At 34.0% G+C, this 15,665-nt stretch overlaps 1 protein-coding gene across 3 annotated transcripts in view; it reads right to left on the reverse strand.

Moving 5' to 3' along the window:
* LOC145668509 (sodium-coupled monocarboxylate transporter 1-like) overlaps positions 1 to 15,665 on the reverse strand; it is a 252,034-nt gene that overhangs the window by 16,948 nt on the left and 219,421 nt on the right. For all 3 annotated transcript variants that reach the window (XM_081736476.1, XM_081736478.1, XM_081736477.1), the window contains exons 10-11: positions 13,991 to 14,174; positions 8,014 to 8,100 (exon numbers count right to left, since the gene is read on the reverse strand). In XM_081736476.1, coding sequence (XP_081592602.1) covers positions 8,014 to 8,100; positions 13,991 to 14,174 — 271 coding nt within the window. The remainder of the gene's footprint in view (positions 1 to 8,013; positions 8,101 to 13,990; positions 14,175 to 15,665) is intronic.

The following is a 15,665-nucleotide window of genomic DNA, read 5'->3' on the forward strand; positions in this document are numbered from 1 at the left end:
CGCTGCTCAAAGGGACTCTAAACTCAAAATCAAATCAAATGTTTGGACTAGTGGAAACAAACAAGTATTGCAGGACTAGTAATGTTTAAAAGTAGTCCCCACGTGTTAGGAATGGTGGTGCGAGAGAAACTGGAGAACGGATATATTGACCCAGGATTGATTGTTTAGTGATCTCACAACGCGGTGATAGTCGCACAGATTTTGCCGTTCTGTCAATTAGAGCTCACCAAATACTTTATAAAAATTTTCCTCTCTAGGAATTATTTAGTGCGCCCCAGGGCAGTGGAGGGCTTTGGTGTTCAGTATTGAATTCAGACTTTTGTACAAGGAGGGTAATTAAAATTTAACGGGCTGTATTCTAGATTGCAATAGAGCAGCAGGAATCCGTGGCAACAAAACTCGACACTTGTTATTGTCTGGTCGGTTGCAATAACTAGCATATTTTTATTTTCCCAAACTAACGTTGTAAAGTGTTTGTGTCCATATGTATCTAGTTTTAAAGTTTATATTTAACTTCGATTTTATACGAGAACACGGTTTGTTAATTAGAACAATTAGGTTGGGCAAAACAAGAAACTAATTTTCTTTAAAAGAAAAAAGAATCTTTGCTATTAAGAATTTTATTCCCCCCCCCCAAAAAAAATAAATAAACGGAAAAAGTAAATATTTCAGTGCATTTGTATAATCATTTTAGGGGGGCGCATATAATTCTAGGGGGACACAACCCCCTCTTGAACGTGCCTGAATTCAACACGGTTGGCATGGGATCCTCTTAACTCTTATCTCAACACCACTAATCGACTTTTGGAAAGTTACAATGAGTACTAAAGATAATTTTGTTTAACAAATCCTGGACTTCTTGCAGCCCTACAATACCACTAAGAACGATGTCACTCAGTATGTTTTAGTAACGAAATTAATTTGTTTTACAATTTTCTTGGCGGTTGATGCTTTACACTTCCGAGCAGGGTTGTTTTGTTTAAAACAAAATGTTTGAAGCAAATGATTAAAACTTGTTTTAAACAATTGATTTCGTTCAAAACACATTTTATATACGTTTTAAACATCAGAAAGTGCTCTCCATTCAAAAGCCTATTTTCTTCCCATGCGAATGTTTTGATTTCTCGTGGCTACAGTCGATCAATGTGATGATCCACAATTTGGTCTCTTTTTCTCCCCTTGTTTTTAATGTTCATTGTATTGTTTAAATCCTTATCAGTTAACTTGAGAGAATGTGACGTAGTCGAAGGTTGGACTATTTGTAGAACTGATAGAAATTAAATAAAATAATTATCATGGAAACAAGTTTTTGTATTGTATTCAGAAAACTAACAAAGGATTCTTTGCTAAATTGCAGTTCAGAAATTAAATTATAACAGGCATTCGTTGATACAGTACATGTTGGTTCTCAGTCTCCGTGCAACTCTGAATCGTTTAATATGAGTTTTATGGGAAGAAGAAAAGGACATCCTTTCGAGCAAATTTATTAAAGTAACTCAAACTTCATCAGATAAGAGAACAACCATACGAGCTCGTTATAAAACGTGAGGAAAGAAATAATTGGTTTAGTTCAAAGAATAAAGAATCATTATGAAAAATGCAATGCTGTGAAAAACCTGAAAACCAAACAGATGGCAGAAGTGTCGATCCGAAAATTGCTTCTGATGCTTCTAACGTCACTAATGTGATTGAGATGCAATTGGAAACTTCAGGTAAGAATTAATTTTGTATCACCAATTTCTTTTTCATTATATTATGAAAATTTTATTTCGTCCCTCTCTCACACCTTCGTTCTAAATTTTCTTTAAAATTTTACACCCTGGCACAGCTTGTATGAAGAGACCAGGCAAGAAAACACAAGGTATGGCAGTCAGTCGTGTAACTAACCATTAAAGCGTAATGCTTTTTGTCACATCATTGCCGAACGTCAGTGAGGCTCCTGAGACGACTTGGTCTACATTTGTTCGTCTGTCTGTATGTATGCACCACACTATAGAGCGCAATTTTCAGTCTTTTAGCATTAAATTTTGAGGGTAGAGGCACTAAACGTCCGAAATATTCTGTATAGATGTGACTGTGATCCGACTTAAAATTTCAAAATTAGTGATTCGGATACCGATTTAAACAATAAGCCTTGTTTCATATGTTCTTGCTATTGATGCAAAATGTAATCAATCAAACTAAACCAACTAATTTTATGCATTTCGAACAAACTTGGGTTACAGGATAAATTTCTCTTCAAATTAGTTTATATATATATGAGTGTGAGGGGAGTCAGAGCACAAGAGATCCAAGTCCATTTTCAGAAGGGTCCATTTTTGCTCAGCAACGTAGTATCTTCGTAGCCAAAAGTACGAAATAAATGAAACAAAAATCAGGTGAAATGGTGTGGGCTACAGTTTCATAGGCCAGACGTTTGGTAAGGGTGTTGACGGAACGGGGGAACACGAGAGCTAATTTCCCCCACCTTGCTCATACATTTAAGATATTAACATTATATTGTGTACGCTGCAGCCTGGGGATGATTAAGCCAAGCTCCGAATGCCATAGTCAATGATGCAAAATTAAGGTAAATAAATGCAGGGTTCATCAAAAACCATACACCGACGGAATACATCATATCTTCGCAACCACGAACCTGAACTGAAAGAAAGAAAAACTACACGACAAGGTGCAATCTAAGAGTTTTATATGATTGCTGCTAAAGAAGAGCGTACGTGAAGAGGTCATCCTCCCCCTACCCTGAATTTCAGATATTGCGGATAGTAATGCAGATTTAGAAACATTTTGCTTAGCAAAGCCCAACAGAAAAACCTTGAATTCCTTACGTCGAATAAATAGGATTTTGATAAGCTATTATAACCCATTGGCCGTAAGGAGCTATTGGCCTATACTACTGTCTTGTATATTTTTGGACCAAAGATTCCAAAGCTTGCTCTAATTTCGAGTTTCGGGCCTACTTAAAATTCTGGAAATCGGGTCTAAGCAAGTTTCCAGTTTTGATAATCTATATTGCCTCCGTATTTGTTCGGTGCAAGCACCTCAAACTTCTGTTGGACGGACTTTCCTTTCTTTCCTTTTTTTTTTTTTTTTTTGCTCATCGAAATGTTTCTAAAACTTCCTTACTACCCCAAAATCTGAAGTTCAGGGTGGGTATGGGGGCGGCTGCCCTCCTGCCAAAATTACGCCCCTGTCTAGCGGCTGTCAAATGAAACTATCCAACCTCTTTCACATGATTTTAGTTATATTTATTTCTGACTCCTGACTGCGAAGGTATTACGTTTTGAAATAGAATTCAGTTGCTAAGCAAACCTGAACCGTATTGAAAATGGACTTGCATCCATTGTGCTGTGAACGCCCCAAATATTACTTTTCTTCAATGAATGAATGGATTTGAAAAACAATTACATAGGCTTGCAGAGAATATTCTAAAGTTAGCACAACTTGAAGTGTGGATCAAACATTACTTTTCGAAAATTTATTACTTTACGATACTTTTATTAGCATCAATGTTTTGAGGTAGTAATCAAATTTTGCAACTAAAATCTCACCCGCCTTCACGAAACGCGAGCTTAGCCTCTAAAGACATAATTAGGAAACTTTCAGTAACTCCGAAATGACTTCTTTTAGGGCAAAAATAACCGCACAAGCGTATTTCTGGTAAAGTTCTTGTCTTAATACATGTAACATGACTCCATTTACATTTGAAATTTTGAATACCAATCAGAGATGGCCACCATGATGCTAGATAGCACCATCTGATGTTCAGACCACTTCCAAGTTTCATCATTCTCTCTCAACACGTTCTCAATGCACAAAGGTGATGAGAATTTTTGTTTCAACATGTATATTGATAGGTGAAATCTCCATAGTAGGTAGATTTTAAAATCTACCCAAAACCTTATTATAACCAAGAAAGCACTTATGAGAGTCACTGACAACAGGGTGTAATAAAGGGGGATTTCGTAATATTAATTAAGTTGAGAATTACCAATCTATACAGAAATATTCTGTACCCAACACAGTGGTTTTAACCAGGATAAAATAAATGAAAAGATAGGTTCCAAGTAAAGAGCAAAAAGTCTTAACAAATACAAAATATATGTTTAAAATCATGATTTAAACTGTTCAAAATGTTTAAAACATGGTTTTCCATGTATGTTTTAAAACATGTTTAAAACATTTGGAACACCTTTTTCATGTTTTAAAAACATGGTTTGTTCTTTTACAAATAAAACTGTATTTTTTCAACCCTGCTTCTGAGGCAAGTATTGAAAAAGTATTGTTAGTTTGGAGACCTATTAGGCTTTTTCCTGAAATTCTGTGATGTTTTTATTAGTTTCAAAAAGCATATTCAACAAAATAAGTCAAAATCCGTCGGACTTCTGTTCAACATTTGTTTTAAATTTGGGGTAAACAAAAGATGCTTGAACATGTAGAACGACAGCATGTATTATTCGGCATGCATGAATTATTCTTTACTTGCACCATTTAGATATTTTAATCAAAGGTGTTATAAACTAGCCAACTATTTAATTATTTTATATAGGTAGAAGAAGAAGAAGTTTATTATAATATAATTATATAAAATATAATTATATAAAAAATATAATTATATAAAATGTTTTCTATCTTAGAATGTTGATTGTGTATCGATAGCAAGGATATAATACTTTGTGGTAAGATGGCTGTAAACAGCCTAGATATGACTATACAATAAATACATTCAAATAAGCAACATTTGCAGTTTTGTGCTAATTTAATACGTATGCAACTCACTTATTTGTACTAGGGACCAACGATTACGTTATATAACGGTTGACCGAAACCCGGGAATAGCTAAAAACTGGTAAAAAGTTTAGGAAAATCAAGTTTAGCAGAGAACACAAGTGAGTACTACGAAGTTGTTTTATTCATTGTGTACTGTTTGAAAGTATAGTTAAATACATACATCATTGAGTCGATTAATAATGATACCATCTTGAGGAGTGGAAAGTTAATATATAGAAACACTAAGATGGATTTATCACATAGTGAAGTTAACGACATTAGGACTAATCAAAGTGAAACTGATGCATCTGAGAATTTGGCAGATGTACTCAAACAAATATCCCGTCAAATGAACGACTTGCAACGAAAAATTGATGTGTCTCAACAGCAGTTGGATGACAAAATGAATGGTTTGCAGCATAAAATGGAAGAACAATTTGATGACAAAATGAACAATTTGCAACATAGAATGGATGTATCGCAACAGCAATTGCAACAAAAAAATGATACATCTCAGCAATTTAATGACAAACTGAATGGTTTGCAACATAAAATGGAAGAACAATTTGATGACAAAATGAACCGATTCCAACGCAAACTAGAAGATAATATATATCAACTGCTGGAACAGTTACAGCAGAGAAACGATCATAAATGGGAACAGTTACATCAGCAGCAAAACCAAATGAATGTACAAATTAATGCCAGATTCGAGAAATGCGAACAGAAAACGGAACAGGTAGCTATAACCTATACCGGAGTACAAAATGCCGTCGAAGTTATAGAATCGGTTGTAAACGAACATTCTAACAGGATTAAAGGACTTCAAGAGGAGTTTGATACTTTCAAGGAAATGTATATTTTTGCTAAGGAGATGGAGCGCGATGTTGGACCTAGGAATATCAATCGACCTCCTGATAATGGGACAGAACCAACACCTCATTCCCAAGCAATTTTTGAAGACAGCGGATCATCGGATGGTAGTGAAGAGAGCACCGAATCAGGAAGAAGAACGAATCATCCTACACGGAAGAGTAAGAACTCTCACTGTAACTGTAAGTGTTCTAAATCTTATAATACTGATACGCCTTTGCGATTCAGTGAAATAAAATCCTTAACAAAATTCAGTGGTGTGCCTGAGGATATCCGAGCTAGGGTATTTATAGAAAAATTCGAGGACGAGTGTGAATTAATGGGAATTAAAGAGTCAAAATTCATGGAACTTCTTCCTCATGTCTTATTGCCCCCATGTTTGACTTGGTTCAAAGCAATCCGAGAACACATTAATGGGTATTCTGATTTTAAAGAGGCGTTATTGGCAAACTATGAGAACGATTTCATGTTAGCAAATAGGGACGCATTACTAAGAACGAAATCATTTAACCCTAAGATACAAAAAATTGTTACCGAATTTGTAGTGGCCACATATAATGAAATAAGAGCACTTAACCCAAACCAACCAGAATCACGTATAATAGCTCCTGTCCGTATTTTATTACCATTTAGATTACAACAAATGTTGATGACCGCTCAATGTGTCAATTTTAACCATCTGATCATGTTAATTCAAAGTTACAAAAGCCAATTTCTAGCATAAAGAAATAGCAGAAATCCAGAGAAAAGTCAGGTTACTTCTAGTCGTATTAATATTAATTATGCACATATTCGAAACTTAAGTATTCAAAATAAAGGTAGTGTTAATTCTCCAGGAAATAGTGTCCGTTATTTTGGTGCTAGAACAAATAATCAAAATAGTACCGGCAATTTAACTCAACCTAATTATAGATATAGTAACGGTTACAGAAGTTACAGGAATTATAACAGGAATCATAGTAGAAATCGCAATACAAATCAGCGTACTTTGTCACAAAATGGATTCCTAGGTGGACAAGTTTGCAGTAACTCAAATTCAGGATCTTTATGTAATCGATCGGAACATACTCAAGAGTGCGGAATACAATGTACGTACTTTATTGGAGTCTACTAATCCTTTTAATTTAAACTAGATGGTGCTGATGTGGCTTGGATTGAAACCACATCAGCGTTAAGTGTATCTAATCAATCAACTGAGGATGAAACTAAATTAAAAGTTATGCATACTAATGCAATGTATCAATACTTACCGATCGCCAATTGCTTTTGGAGATTCGATGATGATATAGAATTAGATATAGATTCCACTGAAAATGATTTTGTTTTTCTAAAAACCTTTTCCACAGCACGGATTATGTTAAAAATTAATGAAATACGTGTGCAACTCACTTGGTCGTTAGAATTACAATCCTTCGATTTTGAAGTCAAACATATCAAAGGGATTGAAAATGTATCGGTGGTTGTATCTTAGAATGTTGATTGTGTATCGATAGCAAGGATATAATACTTTGTGGTAAGATGGCTGTAAACAGCCTAGATATGACTATACAATAAATACATTCGAATAAGCAACATTTGCAGTTTTGGGCTAATTTAATACGTGTGCAACTCACTTATTTGTACTAGGGACCAACGATTACGTTATACGTGCAGTACAAGGAGCTATTTTGGTAAGATAGAATAAATATGAAGTTTTTGAGATTATAATGAGGTAAACTTTATAATTCAGCTACTACACCCAACCATGAAAACAAAAGAATGATATATGAATTAACTAACTTCCCTGTGTGTGTGTGTGTGTGTGTGTGTATGTGTGTGTGTGTGTGTGTGTGTGTACATACAATCATTCGTTTGTTTAGATCAACGCTAACGCTCTCGCTTTCGGTGCGAGCGGTCCCGGGTTCGATTCCCGGTGGGGTCACTCGGTCGAAAAAGTGTAACAGCTTTTTCAGGCCAGCCACCCTGAATGAGGTTTTCCTGGGTTTTCCTCATTCACACCAGGCAAATGCCGGGGTGGTACCTAATTTATAGGTCCCAGGCCGCTTCCTTCCTTCCCCAATCCTTTATTCCTTCCCTTTCCCCGGATTGTGTGCTCGCCGAGGGACGTCATCCCTCAAATCGTGAAGGGCTAAATGGCCATAGCTGCCGAAAGCCCAGAAATCTAAATCCTAATATCCTAATATCCTTGTTTAGATCAAGAGAGGTACGACAAGGAACGGTAAACAAAGGAATATACAGTATATTAATCTTAAATAATACCTTATATAGAATATTACACGTATTTATGAAACATCATTAAAATTAATGTAAATATAAATCAATATTTGGTTTTAGTGTATGATATAGCAACTGCTTTCGATTAATACTTACTTTAGTATTGGCCCTTGGAAAGAACATTCCCAACGTAAACAATCCTAGAATTACTCCTCCGGTTATACTCTGCATACTAATACCAACCTACATCAGAAGTATGCAACATAATTATAGAAAATGAATCAGGTGTTGTATTAGTAAGAACTTTCTTGTAAACACAAACTTTAAATTCTTGTTTCAAGATAAATTAAAAATATCCGAGAAAGTTTAAATATGATTCACATAATTCTATAATTATTATATGTATCATATAAGGAAAGAGAAAAATTTTTAACTAACAGTAAATTGTATAACTTTAAACATAGCTGTCTCTGTGATTGCTGCACCTTTTGAAGCATAATCTCATAAGAACAATAAGCTTATTATGAACTAGCATGATGCTCGTTTTTAACTACAAAATTATCCAAAACTGGAAGGATTAGAAATTGTTCTTTCCTCGAAAATAGGCAATGCTGTGCCTGGCACAACATAGAGTTTAGGAAACGAAAATTTCATTTAATAATTACTAAATATTTTTTGAGTCCAATCCATATATATAATGCAATATACAGTATATATCAAAAACAAAAGTTCTCTGTTGCGCTTTTGAGTGTATGATTCTTCTTTCGATTTATATCCATCGCTATTGTCTCATTATCCTGAATTGATACCATAGATACTTAATGGGAGAATGATCGAGGTCTAATCGAGAAAGTCGTAAGTATTTTATGCAGTAACATCACAATAAGAACAATCTTCAATTCCCAGAGGAGTATTGGTAACTCACGTAAATCAAGTTCAAACTTGATACCTATGAAGGAAATAGGTATCCTTCTTGAAATACCCTGTCCTTCCGTTTCAGCATAAGTTTATTTTTTCAGTCAGATGTGTTCGTAAACAGGAAAGCATGTCGATAAAAATAATACGTCATCAATATAGAGTAATAAATGTCGTAAGACTAATGAAAGCCGTGTTTAATAGAAGGATTTAAATTTTACCTCAAAATGTACTCAACTTTCATATATATTTGTTCGTCGATAAAAACGTGTTAAGATCTGGTAAACAACAAGAACATTGGAGGATTGTAGTAGTGATTAAACATAAAATTGTCTTTCCATTCGAATGTGCATTACAGTCAACTCCATCAAAAAATCCATTAATTTAAATCGCATAGAAGACAATTTCAGTATACATAATAGCTTCTGGTGTTAATCATTCACAATTATAACTTGGAACTTCTTTTAAAAAAATAAAAGTTCAAAACTTATCATTTATGAACCTTAATTTCAGAAATTTGTAATCTAAGAATTTCCATAGAAGCATTATTTTTATAATCCATACGACGTTTCAAATCATTTGAATTAAGCAAACATTTATCGAACCGAAAATACATCCAAAAATATATAAATTGGGCAAGAGGTTGAAAGTCTTATTGTTTACTTATATGTTAATTGATTTAAACAATTACATTTGATATTATTTTCCATAAACTTGAACATCTTTAAACAATATTTTTTTTCCAAGGAAACACAATTAAAACATCAATAACTAATTGTACGTTTGTTTTTGATAAATTGACTCTAACTAACTAACTAACTCTATGGCCTATGGAACCCGGTCGTTCAATGGCGCGTTCACGAAAACTCTCCACTGACTTCTATCCTTAGCTAACTGCACCCAGTTTCTACTTTGTATTCCAATCTCTGCGAGATCCATCTTAATATTCTCCTTCCATCTGCACCTAGGTCTTCCTAATGGTCGTTTTCCGATTGGTCTTCCAATGAAGACTTTGAAAGCGTTTCTACTTTCTTCCATTCTAGCTACATGACCCGCCCACCTAAGCCTCCTAGACTTGACAGCCCTAACAATGTTGGGTAAACCATATAACTTATGTAGTTCCTCGTTATGAAGTTTCCGCCATTCCCCATTCCCGTTCCTCTTGGGCCCGAATGTTCCTCTCAGGATCTTGTTCTCAAATACTTTCATTGTACGTTATTCCCTCAGAGTAAGTTACCATGTTTCGCAACCATACAGAACAACAGGCATGATTATCGTTTTATATATTTTATTCTTCAAATTCCTCGACAGAATTCGCGACATCAAAAGATTTTGAACCGAATAATAGCAAGAATTCCCTGCTTTTAGGCGACGTTTAATTTCTTCGTGAATATGATTTTCGTCTGTTAATATTGATCTAGATACTTGAAAGTATCCACTTTATCAAAAGCATTATTTAATATTTTAACGCATCAATAATTTGCTGTATTACGGTCCCGACGCACTTCCACGTATTTAGTTTTCTCTCCATTTATTTCTAAACCCATGTCCCTGCAAGCGTTTAACAAGATCTTTGCATTTCTTTCTATTGTTCTCTTATCATCACATATTAAATTTATATCATCAGCATATGCCATAACCTGGTGAATACCTTGCAATTCTAGGCCCTGGTTGCTATTTTTGATTTTCCTTATAGCGTATTCCAGAACGAAGTTAAATAGTAATGGTGACAACGCATCTCCTTGTTTCAGGTCATTTTCGACGTGAAAGCTCGTGGACAAAAATTTTCCTACCCGTACTTTACTTTGGGATTCATTTAAACGTATCTTAATTAATCTAATTAGCTTTCTCAGTATTCAAAGTTCTGCAAGAACGTTGTATAATGTTTCTCTCCTAACCGAGTCGTAAGCCTTTCTAAAATCAATAAATAGTTGATGTAACGCGATATTGTATTCCCAATTTTTTTCCAGTATTTGAAAACCGGTAAATATTTGGTCGTTAGTTGATAGATTTCGTCTAAATCCGCACTGACAATCTCAGAATAATTTCATCTGCGTATGGAGTTAATCTTGCTAATAGAATATTTGAAAGGATTTTATATGATGTTGACAGAAGAGAAATGCCTCGATAATTATTACAGTCAGTTTTGTCCCCTTTTTTTGGAAAAATGATTGATTCTTTCTACTCTGCCTTATTCCAGATAAGGAGAATGAGTTTCTGTATCTTGTTCCACAATTTGTTGCCTCCAGCTAAAATTAACTCAGCCAGAATTTCATCTACACCCGGAGATTTGTGTTGCTTTAATATCTTTATAGTAGTTCCTACTTGGGTTCTGGTATTCGGTTGGGTTCTGGAATATACGGTTCTGTGGTGTGTATCTCCTTTTCTCCACGCACACTAGTTTTTGGTTGCGTGTTAAGCAAATCGTCAAAGAAATCTTTCCATCTATTTAAGATGGTATCCGTATCAGTGAGAACTGTACCGTCAGATTTCTTTAATATATAAGCACGAGGTTGATAGTCTTTCTTGAATTCGCTGATCCCCTTATACATGTCCCGGATGTTTTTATTTTTACTATTATCTTCAAGGTCTTTAATTTTAGCTTTCAAAAAAACGCGTTTCTTTGTTCTAAAAGTTTTGGAAGTTTCCCGCCTGATACCTGCGAAATTTTGTGTAGTTATTTCTTTCGGATTTTGTAGGCAGCGTAATTTTGCATGTATTCTCTTCCCTGCTAGTTTTATGCATTCCTGATCGAATCATGGTTTGTTCCTACGTATTTCCGCGTGTCCCAATTTTTCTTTTGCTGAACTAATTTCAATCTCTGAATCTCTAATTTCAATACAGGTATCCTCAACACTAGTGCACTCACGATCTTCTAGAGCCGAGAATCTATTCGAAGCTTTAATTTGGTATTCCTCTCTTACCTGGTTCTCTTCTAATTTCTTTAAATTGAATCTCTCCGTTTTCGGACAATGAATATTACCTTTATTCAACGTTAAACTCTCTCGTATTATCGTTGCTACCACGTAGTGATCAGTGTCACAATCAGCCCCTTTAAACGACCGGACATCAATTATGCTAGATTGCCTTCTTCTATCTACTAAAGCGTGGTCAATTTGATTATGTCTTTTTCTGTCTGATGATATCCAAATGTATTTATAAACATCGGGATGTGGGAATTTTGTACTCTTCACGATTAGGTTTTTGGATGTTGCAAAGTTCACAAGTATAACACCGTTGTCATTACTTTCCTTATGTAGACTTTCGTTCCCTATAATCGGTTTGAAAATATCCTCTCGTCCTATCTTGGCATTGAAATCCCCTAATAGAATTTTCATAGAGTATCGAGGGAGTTGGTCAAATATCCGTTCCACTTCTTCGTAAAAAACTGTTCTTTATATCGTCACCCTTATCTTCAGTTGGGGCATGTACATTTAAAACAATAATATCACACCACCGTCCCTTAAGAGTAATAAAAGAAAGTTTGTCAGTAACAAATTCAACCCGTTTAATTGCTGATATTCGTTTGTGAACTAATACCCCCTGTTTCTAACTGCTGATTTTTATTTCTTTCCCCGTAATAGAATGTAAAATTTCCGGAATTCACAGATCCATTTCCTTCCCACCTAACTTCCTGAATTCCTACTAAGTCCATCCTGTATTAAACTAACTCACTTGTTACGGATTTTAACACGCCTGCCCTATAAAGACTTCTAATGTTCCATGTTCCAAATCTCATGTCCATTTTCTTTTGCTGAGCTCGTGCCAAGTTATCAGTCCTTGTCCGAGGCTTTTGTGAATATTTCTGAACAAGTACTTTTTTTGTAGGATGAGGTTGTTAGCCTTACCCAAACCCCCAAGCTGGAGAACAACTCCTAGTCGGCTGTCCGCGACTGTTTATTCAGTATGCCACTCGCGCCATGCCGTGGTGACAGGAACCCACGTTAGATAAATTGATTCTACAATTTAAAACTGATTCCTAATCTATTGAACATGAATGAATTTCGTTAAATACATTTTTTAAGAATTTACGTTGCGATATCTTCCTTATGTATGAACTAAGTTTCAAGAAGAAAGCATATTGAATAAATTCAGTAGTTCCAATATGTACTGTTTACATGATGTTTGTCCATTTGATTCTTCTTTAGAAGGTGTGCATTCATCTTATTCTTTGTTGAAAAAGTAACTTCATGAACTTATTGGTAATTAGCAAATTGAAAACTTACGTGAATAAGGTGCAATAGCGTCAAGATCATATTGTGTCTATTCAATTTAAGTTTATTAGAATCTTGTTTAACTCCTAGATGGATAAAGAATTTAAAAATGGTGTTAGACTATTCGAGTACAAGCGAAAATTAAATTGTAGCAGATCCATAATTTTTATTCTTAATTTAATTGTCTATCACACTTTTCCTATCATTTAAGAAAATGTTCAAGAGTTGTTAGTGTGTCTAAGATTTTTTTCTGATGTTTTATTATGCAATTCTATGTAACATATCTATGTGATGATATCTTAATGGCTGAGAAAACATGTTCATATAAAGAACATTACTTCTTTATATAAATGTTTTTGTGGACACCTTTCTGTCTCCATGATAGAAATCCCATAATACTGAAATCTGTGGACTCATCATAACAGATAAAAACTATGTTAACAGATTGTTAAACCAAACTAGACATCTCAGCAATAATTTTTAGTACATAATACATAGTTAAAATCAATATGGCGTTCTGAAAGACATAATATTAGCCAAAGACTGTCGGGAATAAACCAGAAATAGGAGAGGGAAGGAATAGTGATCCACTCTGTCGCTGACACTGAAAATGGAGGACAGCCAGTCGATTCCCGACGTTTTCCTCATTAGTAGTTAATAAGTACTGCAGTTACTTATGAGTTTTCTCGGTGTTGTCCCGTTACTTCCCACCTTCTTCATTCCACCATTTCATTTATTTTTCATCATTTATCCTTTTGCTTACGTAGCTTAATTATGGGACGTGAAATTGAAAGATTTCATTTTTGTCACCAGATTTAGTATATATTAAGCTCAATCTTCTTGAATAATAGTGTTTCGAACTCTTTGACCGGTATATACTAATTTATAAAAAAGATTATAAAAAGGGTGTTTGACAAAGTTAAAAGTTTGGACTAACATATTGAAAAATTAAGACAATTCCTTGTAAATCCTGGTTAGAAGAAAAGTGTAGCTATTTATCTAACCTGGTAAATGCCTCCTAGATTCTCAATCACATATACCAGTGCAGTTGCTGTGGTACCAAAAAGGACAACAACTAACTTCATAATAAGAGAGGTCTGCTTCTCTGTAAGCTTTCTTTTCACAAAGCTCTTGAAGAAATCTTCTAAAATAATGCCAGAAACACCATTTAAAGCAGACGATATTGAGCTGTAAAGAAGTTTTTCGTTTAATTTAACTAACTTATCTTATAACTACTTGTAACTATAGAATACTTAACTTATAAGACGGTAGTCAATATTTGTATGTTGTTAATATGAGTTACGAACTGAATAGTGTAATTTATGATTTATAAATTGATAGCAATACTTAGAGCGAAGACGTGTGTGAAATAAAATGTAATAAAAGTAAAAATAAAAAAAAGCTTATAGGTACCAGTGAATGAAACGGAAACAGAAATATAATATAGTAATATAAAAATTCCCAATATATAATGTGAATTATTGTCCTTACTTTTTAGCCATTAATACACTAAATAAGACAAAGCTACACACTTTAGGACTGGCTGCAAAAGCCAACGTGATCGTACCAGAAAAAAGCAATGAATAGTTTTCATAGAATTAAATTGGTCACAAACAGTTATTAATACATTTATATATAAATATAATTAATATATTTATTTTATCAATAACTAAATTTCTAAATACCTAAATTTCATACTTCTAACCGTATTGAGACATTCTTCCTTAGTGGGATCTTATATCACAAGTCCTATATCCAGGGTTGGCAAGGTAATTTACTTGTTACGTATTTTACGTAAATTACGCGTAATTTACTAGTAATATACGTCATGTAGAAAACCAGTTTTTTACGCAGACGTAGAAAACTATATTTCTTTCATTAAAACTAAGATCATTTTGAATAGTCGGTTATATTGTAAGCTTAGTTTTCTTATTTAAGCATTAAAACATTATTATCTTCTAAACATTATATTTAAAAGTAATGATTTCATGCCAAATCATAGTAATAAAAGATAATTTTGGATAGCCCCTCGCCGGCCCACTACTACTTTCCACTTATTAGTGCACACCCAAGCACAACCACCCAACATATAAGCACACACATTAAAAATGTGTGTTGGTTCGGATATGTTTGAAAGTATCAAGTAACCTTTTGATTATAACAATTTATTGTTATACCTTTGCAGCTTTTAATATAAAACTCGAAACATTTCAGTATACTTTGAAACTTCTATTAGAAAAGAAAAAGAGATTGACTGTTAGGCTAATTTCACCTTCATATTACACACTAACACACACACACATAACTGATACGAAAAGCACTGATCAGAATATTGAAATAATGAAATTTTAGAATAAACTGATTTGTTTTTCTTCCACGTCTCAACGATGCTATATATACCACTTCACTTAGCACTGAGACATATTGAATTTTCGATGTAAAAGTTATTAGATTCTCATTTTAAACACACACAACTGAAAAAATATAAAAGCACCCAACAGAACATTATACTAAATTTTTTGGAATGAACTCATTTATTTTGCTCTTTTCTTCCAAGTCCAACAACACTAAATATATTACTTCCCTTAGCACTTGACTATCATTTGAACATTTAATATAGACATTTTTCATGCTCATAATAAATAGACAAAACTGAAGAAAATACTCAACAGAATATTG

The sequence above is a fragment of the Thermobia domestica genome, chromosome 13, assembly GCF_964235325.1.
Source record: "Thermobia domestica chromosome 13, izTheDome1.hap1.1, whole genome shotgun sequence".
Classification (NCBI taxonomy): Eukaryota; Metazoa; Arthropoda; class Insecta; order Zygentoma; family Lepismatidae; genus Thermobia; species Thermobia domestica.